The sequence below is a fragment of the Patella vulgata genome, chromosome 6, assembly GCF_932274485.2.
Source record: "Patella vulgata chromosome 6, xgPatVulg1.2, whole genome shotgun sequence".
Taxonomy (NCBI): domain Eukaryota; kingdom Metazoa; phylum Mollusca; class Gastropoda; family Patellidae; genus Patella; species Patella vulgata.
Genome location: NC_065884.2, coordinates 27,986,138 through 28,003,273, shown reverse-complemented (window position 1 = coordinate 28,003,273; position 17,136 = coordinate 27,986,138). Strand labels below are relative to the sequence as shown.

General features: G+C 33.8%; 3 protein-coding genes across 3 annotated transcripts; all 3 read left to right on the top strand.

Annotated features, from left to right (window-relative positions):
* Positions 1-1,002: 1,002 nt before the first annotated feature.
* Positions 1,003-2,153, top strand: LOC126824720 (uncharacterized; the record flags this gene model as incomplete). Its single annotated transcript, XM_050554057.2, has 2 exons — positions 1,003-1,056; positions 1,194-2,153. Coding segments are annotated over 2 exons (558 nt in total), but the record flags the coding sequence as incomplete, so codon positions are not given.
* Positions 2,154-2,354: 201 nt separating this feature from the next.
* LOC126824717 (transmembrane emp24 domain-containing protein 5) lies at positions 2,355-13,173 on the top strand. The gene is made up of 4 exons (XM_050554053.2): positions 2,355-2,518; positions 4,022-4,119; positions 5,032-5,218; positions 6,945-13,173. Exons 1-4 carry the CDS (start codon positions 2,360-2,362, stop codon positions 7,173-7,175), a joined length of 675 nt encoding a protein of 224 aa, XP_050410010.1. The 5' UTR covers positions 2,355-2,359; the 3' UTR covers positions 7,176-13,173.
* Positions 13,174-13,737: 564 nt separating this feature from the next.
* On the top strand, positions 13,738-15,329 carry LOC126824715 (uncharacterized). The gene has a single exon (XM_050554050.2). The coding sequence runs from the start codon at positions 13,959-13,961 to the stop codon at positions 15,171-15,173; it is 1,215 nt and encodes a 404-aa protein (XP_050410007.1). The 5' UTR covers positions 13,738-13,958; the 3' UTR covers positions 15,174-15,329.
* Positions 15,330-17,136: the final 1,807 nt, after the last annotated feature.

Sequence of the window (17,136 nt, the reverse complement as noted above, 5' to 3'; positions counted from 1 at the left end):
ACATTGTTAGTCTTGTTTTATTTATCCCATACAGGCCATTACTTGACAACACGCCTTTGAACTTGAACTTGAAGTAAAACCTATGCTACTTGCCTTTTTTGTATTTGTTTATTTACTTGATCGGATATTATTGTATTTTGATGAGTAAATTTTGATTGTTGACGATGAATTAGTTTAGATTGTTGACGATAATCGATCCGCGATTGTTGTTTTAATCTAGCGATTAGTGAATCCAGCGATTAGTGAAACCATCCCATTGTTGTATTTAAGATTAATAGCGATAATTGATCGGCGTTTCTAATAGCCGCTAAGAAATGATTGAGAAATAAAAACACTGATCGGCGTTTCTAATAGCCGCTAAGAAATGATTGAGAAATAATGAAGCCGTTAAGAAATGATTGAGCCCAAGCTCAAATGTATTATATATATGTGCCATATTTCAATTCAAATCATTCTCAATTTTTACACGAATCTATCATGGCTAGTGGAAATTGCGTAAAGTGTACCAATCCTGTCCGTCCTCGACAAGAAGGCCTCCAGTGCGATTCTTGTCTTTTATGGCAACATCGAACCTGCGATTCCGGTACGTAATGAAATTTTCTTTATTGTTATTTATTAAAACGTTTTAAATTTGTCGTTTCTTGTAAGTTATTGTTATTTATTAAAACGTTTTAAATTTGTCGTTTCTTGTAAGTTATTGTTATTTATTAAAACGTTTTAAATTTGTCGTTTCTTGTAAGTTATTGTTATTTATTGAAACGTTATAAATTTGTCGTTTCAGCTTGTAAGTTATTGTTATTTATTGAAACGTTATAAATTTGTCGTTATTGTTATTTATTGACACGTACCCGCAATCCGGGAATATTATTATTTTATTTATCACTATTTCAGGCATCACTCGGGATGAGTACAGGAGTTTAAAACGTGGTACATGGACGCCACCTTCCGAGTTATCAACAAACCATATTCTCAATTATTTTCTATCCACGCTTTCGTGGATGCGTGTTTCATTGGACCCAGGCCGTTTTCCGGAAAATTCAAGAAAAGGGATTCCAGGTATGTTGTGCGTTCTTCTTATAATAAATCTTCTTATAGTAAAATAAAAAAATTCTTATTATAATATCTTCTTTTAAAGTACAAGTGCACAAATAGATTTTCAGTATTAATATATTTCTAATATTTTATTATTTCAGACAGCGTACAACGAAAAGGGGGACGTGTTTAATTATTTGAGGCGATTGATGGCTCTCCCTTTCCTGCCCGAAGAACACGTGGCGGGCATGTTTGCCCATTTGAAAGACAGGTGCCCAGAACAGTTAGAGCCGATATGTACATACATAGAAGATCAATGGATTTCATCTCGTCTGTTTCCAATAGAAGATTGGTGCGTGTTTATGTTGCCAGTGAGAACCAATAACGACGTGGAGGGCTGGCACAACAGACTAAATTCCCGTGTCAACGCCAGAGGTCCTGTGCCATTTTATCTATTGATTTGCGCACTTTTTTCAGAAGCTACAAAGATACCACTGGACCTCACAATGATGTCGGAAGGTTCATTGAGACGACACCAAAGACGTCGGTATCGACATGTAGAAGGCCAACTTTTTAATATATGGGATTCATACAATGAAAAACAGATGAGCACTAGTAGACTATTAAAAAAAATAAGTCATTTGTATGGTCCACCCGCTCAGTGAAAAACAATTACATAATTAAAAAAATGAAAAAAAAAAAAAAAAAAAATGAATAGCCGACTAAAGCTATTTTTTCATCAAATAAATACACGTGTTGTTATAAATGTTGCGTTAATGTATGAATGTGTATGTATTTATACAATAAATGAATGTTTTATATGACCGTTGTTATCGCTATATGGTATGTTTAAAAATAAAATAATATGCCCGTTGTTATAAATCGATGTTATCATTTTATGCTATGTTGATAAATAAAATAGTTTATAAAGTAAATTGGCGTCAGTGTGTTGTATAATTCTATCTTACCTACCCGAGTCCGAAACGTCACCTACCCGAGTCCGAAACGTCACCTACCCGAGTCCGAAATGTCACCTACCCGAGTCCGAAATGTCGGGGACATATTTTTTGGAGTCCGAAATGACGTAAGTCCGAAATGACGCGGGACCGAAATGACATGTAATCGTACACGCGCACCTGTTAAATTTATTGAATAACAATGTAAACTTTATGATTTACTTTTTTTTTTACTTATTTGAGAGTAGGGTTCTTAAACAACTTAGTAATAAATATTTGTCACATTAATAACAAAAAAAAACCATTCAACACAAATCCGGGGTTGCCGAGGTCATACAACAATGTTCTTTTCACTTCCGGAGGTCAGCGCAATGGAGGTCTCGTTGAGTTTTCTTATTCTGCTACTTGCAGTTTTATGTAAATTTAGTGATTGTTTGGAACATGATTTAACTATTGATGTGGGGGCTGGTATAGAAGAATGTCTTTATCAAAATGTTAAAAAACCGACAAACTTAGAGATTGAATATCAGGTAAATAGTATACAAAACAATGGAGATACGCGTAGGCTACCAAGTACCGGTACACTGGAATTCCCGTACACTGCAGCAAGTAACTTACTGAAGTTTAGTTAGTAATAGTAAGAAAATTTTAAAGAAGTGACATGGTCGTGGCAGAAAATAAAACAAGCCACTGCCTCACACTTTCAGTTCAGTCAAAGATCGACACTAGATTCCCGAAGAAGAGACAATGAAATGTTGTAGACCCAATGATTAGGTGTACTACAACTATTTGACTATCTCAGTATTTATTTAGTCAATTTAGTGTAGTTTAAAAAAAAAATGCAGTATAGGCCAGCAGCTTGACACAGTGTCAGTGTAGCTAGGTGACAGGTCTATGAGTAGGAGAAACTTTTTTTCAATGGGCAATTAAAATTTTATAGATCGTTAGTATTTTTTTCTTTTATTATCGTAATTTTACTCTACACTGACTACAGTTTTAGTGAAACAGATCTGCCAAATAATTGCTGTTTTAAGATTCAGAACTTATAGTTATTGTGGTTTTCCAATATTTAGCAAAAGCTTGTAATCAATTCTTTGATCTAAAAGTAGACATGCACTGTTTTTAACGATAATCCAGAAGCTACACGTTGACATGCATTCCGCGACAAGTTTGTCATAGATAGCTGTACCAATTGATAAATTAGTGCGTACAAAGAAAACTCTTTTTGGAAAATATCAGAAATGGCAACAATCAAAGTGGGTACGGTAATTAAAGCTGATTAAAGGATAATCCCTATATTATTGTAGTATGCGCAAAGAAACCTTACAGTTCTTTAGTGGACGAGGAAAAACGTGAGTTGTCAATCAGCGATAATGGCGGCCGTGTGTTAATTCGATTATTCTGACTCACGTAAAAGACATTTAGGCTTTCACAATTATAAAAACATTAGCAGTATTACTAAATATACACAAATTTTCGACAAAATTGTATTGTCAAATTCAATACTCGCCGATAAAACAAAATAGAACAAGCAGTGTAAAATCAGTGTTAACTTTTTATTAGTGGTCTCAAGAATGGCCAATCAATTAAATAAAACAAAACAACTATCAAACTCATATAAAACGAAAATAAAAAATAAACTGTTACAAATATATCACACAAATGTTCAACAGTCTTTTAATTATTCATCCGAGTCCGAAATGTCTCCAGACAGAATCTGAAAAGTTGTCAAGTAAAGTCTGAACCGTCGTCAAACTGAGTCCGAAAAGTCATCTGCGCTGAGTCCGAAATGACACGGGACCGAAATGACATGCTACCCATCTCTTGTGGTGGGGGATATGATGACATGTTCTGTCATTTCAAGGGTCATAGGCCAAGCACAACCATCCACAATTCCCTCTCCGCCAGCCACAACATAATTCTGGGATATAGCAGGGTTTTTTTCTAATTCTAAACATGGATTATTCAGATCTGACACAATCTTTTGTAATAAACTATATTGGAGGTTGTTATCCTTACACTATACTTTACAGGTTATAGATGGGGGTGATTTGGATGTTGATTTTAGTATTATTACACCTACAGGACAGAAAATAGTCCATGATTTACGTAAAACAGAAAATGTTCACAAGTAAGTAGGGTACCATATATAATACTAATAGACCGACCTGTTTTACTGTTCCACCCACAAAGTTTGGTTAAAAAGTAAAAAAAATTCTGTGTTTAAAGTAAAAATCTAAGTGAAACATACATTATGCAAGAGCTAAATCTGCCTATTGCAGGTCTTTCTTTAGGCATGAAAAGTTATATAAACTATTAATTAGACATTCATTAACAAAACAAGACCATAATCAACTCTCGATGGCATCGGATACTCAAGATTTTAACTAGATTAGAACGGTTCACCATTTAATAATTGAATTTAAAAATTGAATTTAAAAATGGGAAAGCGAGGCTAAGTCTCGAATATACCAGTCCCCTGGTTACCACAATGCACACATCTTGTCAAAACTACAAACAGTGATACCTGGCTCCGAATGAAGTAATTTGAATGAAATTTTCAATATTGTCATCTTACATTATCTATATTTGAGCTATTCTAGCAAGAATGGTCAGCTCTTTATCTAAATCTTACATAATGTATCTTTAATAGAATAAGTTCACTTTACCAAACTTTGTTGATCACTGTCTTACTTATCTTCTATACTAATATTTGTGACTGTCGTTTGTCTGTCTGTCTGTTTGTCTGTCTGTTCGGGGTTGGCGGCTACACTAGGTCTGCCCCGAGTCTGAAATTTGGGGTATAGGGGTAGCTCGGACTGGGGAGTAACATAGGCCAGGTGGCGTTAGTCTACCACTTCCGGTTTCGGAGTTATGACACCCGAGCGAAGCCGGGCATTCTTCTAGTTGCACATAAGGTGAAAAAAGGCTTTACATCTCAGGTATAAAAAATAAGAGGACAAATTTTGAAATTGCTCCACTTTTAGTAAAATGAACACAATATATATGCAATTCCACCAATTCTATTTACAATTGTTTTTAGGGTGGGTGTAAAAATACCAGGAGCTTACAGATTTTGTATTGACAATACTTTTAGTCGTTTTACTAACAAGGTAGTATTTTTTGAAATACTAACTGATGACGATGATGATGAGGAGGATGATAATGATTGGCAATTAGAAAAAGATGAAGTAGAAGAGTACATTGACATGACAATAGATGATTTAAAGGTATGCTTGATTTTGTTTCTGATTTTCATCATAATGAAAAAGTAATTTTAAAGCCTATCTTTAGTAGCCTCTTGTGAATAGGTCTGTAGCTTGCATTCATTACATATGCCCTTGGGAAAAGAACATAATTTGAGATGTTTGCATTATTATTGGATTAAACATACATTATGCAAGAGCCCCGTTAAAATAACTCTTAATTTTAATGCAGTGCTTTATATGACAATTTATAATAATAAAAAGATATCCTATTTCTTCAGACATGAAATTCCTCTACAAGTCATGGTTTTGCTTCGTAATTTTTGTGCTACATCACTCTTACATGTACTTTGCACTATTGATACCCCGCCTTACAGATGTGTAAACACCTGAAATATAGGTAGGAGGTGGATACTATATATTGACCCTGTATCCTGCTAGTAGTGATCAAATGCTGAATATACTATTGGGTAATTTTTGAATATTCATGATTTAAAGGCTTTTAAAGATATTCAATTTAGTTCTACATTTACGTTTTGATTGTTTTTGGTGCAATTTCAGATTTCAAAGTTGATTTCATTGAATTTTATTATTAAATATTTCCGTATGCTACTATAACACAGTGGTGAATGGCCTTACGAATACAAATCTCGACATTTGCATTTGTTCGTGAGCATTCATGATCGTAAATGGGTTGTTGCAAATATTAGGAAAGAACATTCTCATTTCTTTCGCAACACTATCATAATTCAAGGCAAGGCATTTATTCATGTAGTGATCTGATCTGAAGATATTTGTAAGGATTTGCTAGTATTTGTCTTGACTCGGGAACAGTCATCTAATACTCTCATAAGCTCTGATTATTTGTGCATGAAAATTAGAAATTCATGGCAAATTCACAAGGTCCTCGTGAGTATTCACAGTCGTTTATAGGGCGTTGCGAATATTAGGAATTTGCCACGAGTTTCAAATTTTCATGTACGCAAGGATATTTTTCACTGTGTGATAGTTGCATAAAGGAGATAAATAAATAAACAGACTGAATTTCCTTGGATTTAATTTCTGTAACTGATGTCAAATAATAAATTTTAAAAAAAACCCCAGTTCAAATATTCTTGATAAACTATTCAAATATTCTTGATAAACTATTCAAATATTCTTGATAAACTATTCAAATATTTGTTGACTAGCCTTTACATCGAACGATGGAAACGACAAGTTACTCCAAACTGAAAACATGTACATACTTGGCCAATGCACCACAGGGGGTCAGCAATTTACTATTAAAGATACATTATGGGACATTCGATAACAAGTTGGCAGTTCTCACTATAATAGTTAAAAACTAGATAATGTAAAGGCAATTTGCTGAAAATTTTATTCAAATTGATCCACTATGAACCGAGAATTAAGCGGTTGAAATTTCCGCCTAGCCTTGATCATCATTACTAAAGTCAGTACGATAAACAGCATAGTCTCGATTATCCATTTAATCGTTAAATCGTGAAGGAAAGTTATGCAGAAATTCGGCACATAATCCACTAAAGATCGCAGTCTAGCGATGTCATCTAGAGTTGATTATGGTCTGGATAGGTTAATTAATGTCTAATTATTAATTTAGATAACATTTCAGGCCCAAAGAAAGACTTGCAATAGACAGATTTAGCTCTTGCATAATGTATGTTTAATTGGAACTATTTAGAACACTGTTACAAGTATAAATCATGTTCACTTCTCTGTATTTTTTCAGAAATTGGTGTCCACAGTGAAAACAAATTTAGAAAAATCATCTCAGTTACAGAACATTTTACGAGTTTACGAAGCCAGAGATAGAAATATCCAAGAAAACAATTTCCATCGTGTTAATTTTATGTCCGGTGTTCAGTTATTTATCATGATATCAGTAGGATTAACTCAAGTTCTGATGATACGCAACTTATTTACTGAACAACACCCAAAAAATACGAAAGTATCAACATAATTTTTTTTTTAAAATGGGTTTATAGTAATGTATATTTATAGATATTACATTGAATTGAATTGAAATATTATTTCTGAAAGCTGATAGAAGCTTGTTAGGGATATAAAAAAATGTGAATTGGTTTGGTTTTGTTGTAGAATATTTGATTTTATTACCATTTATCTGAGAACAATTTGTAAAGAAATAACCCTTTGAACCTCTAGTTTCTATATGATAAATGTTCTTTCCTTGCTGTTGGGTATAAAAGTTTGCCTTTGAACTATATTCTCAACCTCTGGCGCTCTGACTTGTAAATTCCATTATCAATGTTGACTTCCACTTCATGGGGCAGTTTAGTGAGAAAAAAAAGAAGTTAGAAATCAAGTTACTATTTATAGTAGTCATAAACAGCGTTGTATGAAGACATCCCGCTTTCTGACTTGACAATGAAATTGATAATTTGTCTCAATCTGATTGGAGAATGAGATTAATAATTGTTCTCAATCTGTAACAGTTCTATCAATAATTTATCCCAATCTGATTGGACAGTTCTATTAAAAAAATTTCCCAATTTGATTGGACAATTCTATTAAGAATTTGTCTCAATCTGATTGGACAGTTCTATTAAGAATTTGTCTCAATCTGAACGGACAGTTGTATGAGTAATTTGTCTCAATCTGATTAAACATGTTAAGCAATGACAGCAGAGCTTGAGAATCAAGTATGAATTGGATTTTAACAAGAGTACTGCACTGTTGCTGGAGTTTACTGGGTCCATTGACCCTCCCACATCATAATTTTCAATTAAACATATGATTTAATTACCAATTAAAAGCACAAAAATATAATGTAAGCATATTGTTATTAGGTATAAAAATGACTAAAATTGGGATTTACCCTAGTATTAATGATTTTGATTATTTGTATTGTGTTAATCTAAGCAGCCCATATATGCTTCTGGCAACAAATTTATAAAGCTGCTCACCAAACAAATGGAATGGAGTAACGGTAATTCTGCAAGAAATTTACATGCTATGGTGAGTTTGGGAACGATTCTTGCAGTTGTTGTTGCCTTGTTATTATAAGCATGTGGGTGGACTACACAGTAGGCCAGTTGTATTGTTAAAGTTTGAATTTTTTAGAATAGGTTTCAGCATCAAAAGGTTATTATTAAAGCTCTGTGAACAAATCAATTGTATAAGAAGAGTAAGTTAAATCTGGGTTCTTTTTGCTGTTTATGTTAATATTTGGGAAATATATGTTTGTTTATAATCCGTTCATTGTCATGTAATTGGATATATTAAATTTCAAATCTTTTGTTATAGTAAAAGGAATTTTCAAAGGGCATGTTTTGGGCTGTTAAACAGAAATAGAAAAAAATTAGGTAATTTACTTTAATATAAGCCAATTAACCTTTGTATTAGCCATAATAATATATTTCTATATTATGATGGGCATAAGAAAAAATGCCTAAGTTTGGGATATTTCGATTTTTGATATTAAATCGATTAGTGGTTTTTCCATATATATTTTACAACGAAGAAAAAATGATAGCCAGCTTGTATAATTAATTTAGGTTTTGTATCATATGCATTTGAGAAAATATCTCAGAAGATGTGAAACTTCATAATTTGGTTTATTCTATGCAACTATCACAAAACCAAGGTTTTATGTAATATTATGGTTTTATGTGTTCAACTTCTGAGATGTTACATATCTTTAGTGGCTATAAAAACCCTTCTGCTCAGAAGAGATCTTATGATCCTGACTACATAATTAAATTGGTCCACCCAGTTTTATTATTATCTAGTCTCTTTTGAACAGTAGGGCTTAAGACTCTGAAGACGTTATTTTACACCAAAACAATATTATGTAAATATTTGCTCCAAAAATGGAAGAAAATGTCGATTTTTGTCTACATTCTAACAATAGATAACAACCACAGCTACTTGAATCAACTTATTAAAAAAATTTGTACCTGCCTCTGTTCAGATGCATTCTAAGTAGAGATTGCAGATTGTCACTACATTTGAGAATTGGAAATTATAGAAACATGACTACAGATAATTCTACACACCAAATAAACAAATTTGACCGATATACTAAAAACCTCGCCATTTTTAAGTCTTGAGATGTCCTATTCAAATATCTGGTATTATGATGTTACTACCACATTCTTTAATTAATGAGTAGAATACGAACGGGGCACTTAGAATTTTTCTAAAAAAGTTGATCTTCATTATCTATCATAGAATAAAGAAACTGATAAATTTTTTAGGGACTGTGGATAAATTTCAACACTTGCGTCCAAACGGTTAACTGACAGAGTAAGAAAATGTTGTAATATTTCTGTTAATGATTCAATTGTAACCAACTTTTAATTTATCATTTTTATACGCCCACATTTTCATGTGGACGTATATTGTTGTCGCCCCTGTCCAGACGTCCACAATTTGTTTGTGGACACTCTACAGGTCACACTTCTTATCCGATTTTGATAAAACTTGAAATATAGGTTTATCGCCAAAAGATCTCGGCTGCTTTCATTATTGGCATGTATCGGATCGAAACTTCATGGATTATGGCCCCTGTTTGTACGAAAAATCACGTTTTTAGCTTGTGGACCCTATAGAGGTCACAATTTTTATCTGATTTTGTTGAAACTTGAAATGTTAGTTTATAACCCAAAGATCTCGGTTCCTTTGGATATTCGCGCATATCGGACCGTAACTTCCTGAATTATGTCCCCTGATTGTACGAAAAATCACGTTTTTAGCTTGTGGACTCTATAGAGGTCATAATTTTTATGCGATTTAAAAAAACGTATTATTATATCACCGTTACACCCTAAGGAAGGCTAAAATTGACAGACAAATGGCCGCCCTTCGTTCTCAAATAGCGTAAAAATATGGTATATCAAGGTTGTGGACCCTATAAAGGTCACAATTTTTATCCGATTTTGTTGAAACTTGAAATTTAAGTTTATAAACCAAAGATCTCGGTTCCTTTCGATATTCGCGCATATCGGACTGTAACTTCCTGAATTATGGCCCCTGATTGTACCAAAAATCGCGTTTTTAGCTTGTGGACCCTATAGAGGTCATGATTTTTATCCGATTTAAAAAGCCGTATTATTATATCACCGTTACACCCTAAGGATCGCTGAGTTCGAATTTCATGTAAATCGGCCCAAAATTGACAGACAAAATGGCTGCAGTTCGTTCTCAAATAGGGTAAAAAATATGGTATATCAAGGTTGTGGACCCTATAGAGGTCACAATTTTTATCCGATTTTGTTGAAACTTGAAATGAAAGTTTATAACACTAAGATCTTGGATTCTTTGATATTTGCGCATATCGAATTGTAATTTCCTGAATTATGGCCCTTGATTGTAGGAAAAATCACTTTCTTTTTAGCTTGTTCTCTATCCATCTCTCGAAAATGTGGGCGTATCCTGCCTGGCAGCCGCTGGTTATATCGGGGGTGTCGTTCAACCCACCCACCTTGTTTTACAGGTTATTCACTTGGACGTAAGTGTTGAAATTTTATGACTGTCCCTTATTAAGAATAATTACAAATGATCATTAACAGGAATTATTTTGATTAAAGATGCATTATGTAAGAGCTTAATCTGCCTTTTTTCTGGCTTCATGACCATCCCATAATCAACTTCCTGGGCCATCAGATGGCTTCAATTTAAAGTAGATTAGAACATCATGGTCATTTATAAGTTTAACGATAAAATAGATAATTGAGAATTGATATGATAATAAACAACATATCTTACATTTTGTTAATACTAAAAACACTCATAACATTGCACAGAGTAGGGGAGCCATGTGGCTCAATGAGTAGGATGTTTGCTCACTAACCTGAAGGTCCCTGTGATCAATCCTTGCGCTTGCTGAAAAAGTTGATCAGGATTTTCTGGCCATGGTTCCCCATTGTCAGTGATGTAGAACTGGCAAGGGGCAAACTATAGTAATTTGGATGGCTTGAAAGAACGAGGTCCTGTGTACACATTGGCGTGCACAACATAAAAGAGCCCTTCACAGTTGGAATTCGAAATCAGAATAGGCCATAGTGCCGTCGCTGTCTAGGCAAAATTTCCCTTATAGCACACTGCATGGCGTATGTCTGTCTTTGTTAGCCCTGTAGGAGTAGGATGTTAAATTTCATTTCATTTCTCACAGATTAATTTGCATGAAGTTTTCAATATATTCATCTTTTATCATCTACGTTTGAACTATTATAGCAAGAACGGCCACAGCAACTTATCCGAATTCCAGACCCTTTACATAATGTATCTTTAATATTTATTTACAATTAGCTCAATTTTAAATATTGCCTTATTTTTTAAAGTTACTACATTTAAATAATATCTCTGTGGTTATAAAGTCAATTTCGACAAAGATTGTTCAAGACAATTAATATGTCAACAGGCTGTTCATTTTGTATGTGCAAGTATTGTTATGGCCATAGTGATAATGCCAAATCCATGAAATCCTTTTTTTTTGATGTATTTTAAAAACAAGTACCACCATACCGTGGACCAGGAACTGACTGTGATGTCATCACAGCCATCTTGGGATGGTTATGTTATATCAAAGATCAGAGTCTGTCAATTTATGCGCAATTCTCCAAGGAACAGACATGCCAAGATTCACATGTTGATCACACATGAGTTGGTGGAGCCGTAGACTTTTTTTCAAGAGAGCGTCTCCCCCCCCCCCCCCACTATTTGATAACCCATCGAAGAAATGAAAATATACAGGATGTGAGAATAATTCCGTATTATAACACATTGCAAGTGTAATGATTCATTTTTTATATAATGTTCCCTTATTTAATTTTGTTTTGTTTTATTATATTGTTCCTTATTTAACAGTATTGTAATAATATTTTTGAAATATATATAGAATTATATGGTCACTAACCTATAGAATGTTGTTAAGTTTGATGTTTATATAGGCCTAATTTAGCTTTCCCAGTTATTAACTGTTATCGTTTATCTAACAAAAGAATAATTCTTATTATATATAGTATGATAACACATTTCTGGTAATGGACTACTTAAGACAAGCACAGACGAATCAAATCTTATAAACACAATATATTTTGTTTTATAACTTGTTTGATTTTTGTTTTGGTAGTAAAAGATAGTATTTTACTATGATCATTTACATTAAAAAGTGCAAGATACGTTGTTTAGGATATTGTTCTTTACCGATTGCCAGCATTTTCACCAATCCTGACTTCCTGGCAATATATTTTGTTGATTGGCAAGAATAATATAAATTCTCTTTCCAGATTCTAGTCACAAGAGTTTTACAAATCCAACAGACTCTGCTGTTGATTTCGAATCTGAAGAAATCAAGACACTCAGTGGCTTTGAAAATTTATGTATCCCAATTTAGATTTAAAATCTTTTGGAAAAATACTGAATGTATTCCAAGTCTGAATTAATCCAGAGACTTTGATGTATCATTTAAAGAAAATATGCAATAAATAAATAAATGTAACAAAGACCGTGATTTCAATTTAGTAATCATGATAAGAATATAGTATATGATCAAAATAGTGCCATAATATATAGGTGTATATATAGTTTGATTGAAATTGAGGTTTATTTTGTAGCCTGTATTGGCTACTCAGCTGTATTATTTGATGCATGTTTGTTAATATTTTGAATAAGATAAAGGTTATATAAGTAACAATCAAATTTGATTCATGAAACATTTTCAAGTCTAGCGAAGGTTTAGTTGACATTTAAATATTTATATTTTTGTACATATTTTTTTTAAATTTTTACTCAGTCACTATGTGAAACATAGACTATGTTACATTACTAATTATCAATGAACAAACTCAAAAGACAAATGCCCATGCTAAATTTAATCTTAAAAGGATCAAAAGAAATAATATCTCTATAGAACACAGTAGGCCTATCATGTAAATCCAATGTTGTGTAATGTGTGCCTTCATTTACTTTATAAATAAACTGTTATTTAAAATGTGTGCCGTTTCTTAATAGAAATCGTTTTTTCTTCCGTTTAGTAATCATACAAAAATGTCACGAAAGTAAGACTTTACAACCTATAATGGGGGTCACGTTGGTTAAGTCTCGTTTGATCCCTGCAGTGCATTGGCCGAGAAAGTTCATCCAGATTTTCCGGCGTGGTTCGCCCATGTCAGTGAAACAGGACGGGGGCCTGACAAGGACAGCTGTCTAGTTGTTCGGATGGGACAAAAAAACAAACGTCTACACATTGATGTGCACGTAAAAGATCCCTTGACAGTTGGAATTCGATAAGAGTAGGCTGTTGTCCGGGCAAAAATTTCCCTCATAGCACACTGTATGGCGTATGCCCATCTTTATTAGCCCAGTTCGGAGCAGAACAGTAGGACGTTAAACACCATATATCATTCATTTCTACAACCGATAGTACCGTACTCGAGTTATTACACTGTTTTCATCCAGTCCGTAATTTGTTTTACAATAACAAAGACAGAATCAACTAGTCTTCCCAAGACGATTACAAACTGCTAGCCTCGACATGCCAGCTTGTGCTATTATTAGTATCATTGTAATACACTATCTTTAGCCATGCAAACCAAGACACTGTTTTCTGGTTGTTGTGCAAGAGGATCAGTTTTATAAAAGTTGCTGACAGCTTATAATTTCACCATTACAACCACGGCCATTAGGCCAGAAGCGCCTTGGAGAATATTCTCAAATATTAATATTAGAATTCTTGACATTGCCAGCCCATTTAAATTGACTGTTAGCTTGTTATTTCATCATGGAGGTATTGTCAGCTACGGACATGCAAAGCAAAGGTAGTAACAACAAATACATAGACAACATAGCAGAACAATTCTATGAAGCAAAAAGAATTGATTTTGAAGTAAATGCACCGAAACCAAGTGTAATGATTTTCCGATTTGATCAAAATGAGAAAAAGACGGAAAATATTTTAGCAATGGAGAAAAATGGAATGGAAAATGCAGATATTGACAATTTGAATAAGGAAGAAAACTTGTCAACTTCATGTAAACCAGGGAAGGAACAGGACGATATTACCATACTTCTGCCTAAAAAAAAACGTGATATCACAATTAAAGCTCAACCGAGAAAGAATAAGTCCAAAAAGAAGAAAGTTGTGGCAGCCAAAAAATGGACAAATGTGCCATGTAATTCTATTGGATTAAATCTAACTCTGTTTCCAAGGCCAACTAAAACTTGTGAATTTCAGGGTGACATTGACAATATATTAAATGATATTGAAAACGAATTAAATGAATTCGAAAAAAGATCTGCAGAATTTCAAACTATTGTGAACTACGAAGATGACACTGTTACAAAATGCAAGTACCTTCGTCCAAGTAAACACAGGAAAATTGAAAAAGCGTGCAAACAAGTGAAAACGAAATACTGTAAGAGTGTTCGAAATAATAATGGTAAAACTTTATTCATTAATCATAGAGTTAACAAAAGAATGTCCCTGGAAGCTAGACGTACCTACACTTTATATTCACAGAAGACTTATGCCGAGAAAAAATTAACAGAAGAAGAAATTACGGTCACGAGGAAACAACATAAGACTCAGTCTTCCACTTGGCAAAATACCAACCGTAGTGCTCCAGTTCAAAATTTGGCCCATGCACTGGACACAACAAACAATCCAACATCTTTTGAGGCTAATGTTTTATCGTTGTTAATTAATTTACAACATCGTGAATTAACTCCAGAAGATTATGAAATATTGTCCATGTTAGACGAATCAGTCGCACCAAAAACTGTCTCCTCCAATCATCTTACTTCTTTCAAAACAGAAAAAGTTAGCGATTCATTAACAGACAAAATGTGTTCAGTATGTATGGAGATGTATACATTAGGACAGACAGTCAAATATTTACCATGTGGACATGAATTTCACGATCACTGTATCGACATGTGGCTTAGTAACTCATCCAGGAATTGTCCATTGGACGGCTTACCTGTGGACAGCTCCTAGCATAATATATTTTGATAAATGTTTTGGAGTTATGTGTTTTGAGAGAGTGGTGAATTTTGTTAAGATTTGCTGTTATTTTTTTTTATTCAAAATACCTGTATGAATATATACACCATACAATTGTATTTGAAGAAAATAAACCATTATACAAATTTATTTCACGATTTTATTAGCTTTTTTAAAGCTTGAACAAGGCATTTTTTTTAAAGTGGCAGATCTACTATCAGAACATAATGCAGTTTTAAATAAAATGAAATTTGGTTCAATCTACTACTTTTCTGCACCATTTTCAGAATGTCAAGAGGGGTCTGGGGTGGGGTACAGGATTCATAAACAGAAGTCTTAATGAATTTTCACATGTTTTAGTAAACAGTAACTCCTGCGCAAAGAAAACCATGTTAGAAGATTTTACCATTCTCCAAATTTTGTCAAGGGTCCTACATTTTTGTGCCAATTTGGACCACCCATACTCAAGGGGCTTTGGCCTGCATCGCACCCCTGACTCCTGATTAGTGAACCATCGTCTTAAGCGGTGGACACACTAGCTGAATCAATCAGCACAGAGATTCGCCTACTGTCTACCGCTTTTCTCACAGAGCCATGCAGCTCCTAGTTTTAAATAAAGATAGGTTGCTAGGCAACAAAAAGATACGCCCACAGTAGCTAAATCATCTGAGCCATCAACAAGGTTTGTCACATTTATTCTTTTGTAGGTAATTGGGGGCATTTACAAGACAATTTCATACAGATCAGATCATTTGAGGTTTCACAAGGTTCTACAAATTGAAACAAGGGCCTTAACTCTAGCAGTAATTTACAGAAATTGTTGAAAATTGACATGCTTTTTTGTTTTACGAATTTAAATAATGCATATAAATTTCCTACAGATCGGATGATAATTTTGGTCATTTTAACATTCACAAGGTTCACAAAGTAAAAAAAGGGCCATTCACACATTTACAAGGTTCACAAAGTAAAACAAGGGTCATAACTCTAGATGTAATTTACGGAAATTTCTAAAATTCAATAGTAATCCTCTTTTAACTAATTTAATTGATGCATATAAATTTCCTACAGATCGTCGGATAACTTTTGATGTTAGAGTGTTCATAAGGTGCAACAAAGTAAAACAAGGGCCATTACTCTAGAATTAATCAATGGAAATTAAATAGGCCTCTTCATCTCACTATGGTAAACAAAACCATCAGATGATAACTTTTGGGGTTAAAGCGTTCACTAGAAATTGTGGATGACGGATGGACGGGGGCGACGACAATATACGCATAAGGGCGTATAAAAACGGATGAAAGCATAGCTTGTATATCAATCAAGATCTAAATAAGACATCTATGTTAAATACTGCTCTTCATGTGTGTTGGGTATTTAGAAGCAAGATGCATTTTATAGAGACTTCAAATAAATTTCCGTCTTCATCAGCTTGTTTTTATTTCTCAGTTTAAGGGGGGGTGGATGGCCGAATGGTTACCACGCGCGCGCTGTATCATACGGTCTGTCATTGAGTCAACTGGCGGGGTTTCGAATCCCCGGTTGTACGTGGCAAGGAGTAGGGTCTCCTGTCCAACCTCGTGGGTTTTCTCTGGGTCCTCCAGTTTCCTCCCACTGCTAAAAACCCCTAATTGCAAGCGAATTATTGAAATAAAATCGAACCATGTGTTAGTCCCGAAATGACCTAGTTTGTGTCGATTGGATGTTAAACCCCATTTCTCTCTCTTTTCTCAGTTTAACATATAAGTGAGACACCATTTATAGGATAATGACCTCATGCCATACATTACAATCATATTTAAAACAATTAGATTTTTCACAGAATGAGCAACAAAAAGAGACATAATGGCTCATAAAAAAACCATACTGATCTAGTTATTTAGACAAATGTAAAGCATATTAATGGTCGTAATCCAAGTGAAAAGGATGTCTCACGCATTAATCCACCATAAAATAA

What these genes read in the sequence shown, in the direction of transcription:
- LOC126824715 (XM_050554050.2), top strand. Translation starts at nt 13,959, where the DNA reads ATGGAGGTATTGTCAGCTACGGACATGCAAAGCAAAGGTAGTAACAAC.
- LOC126824717 (XM_050554053.2), top strand. Translation starts at nt 2,360, where the DNA reads ATGGAGGTCTCGTTGAGTTTTCTTATTCTGCTACTTGCAGTTTTATGT. An exon ending in AAAACAGAAAATGTTCACAA is followed by an intron (nt 4,120 to 5,031) that starts GTAAGTAGGGTA and finishes AATTGTTTTTAG; the next exon opens with GGTGGGTGTAAAAATACCAG. An exon ending in TGACAATAGATGATTTAAAG is followed by an intron (nt 5,219 to 6,944) that starts GTATGCTTGATT and finishes GTATTTTTTCAG; the next exon opens with AAATTGGTGTCCACAGTGAA.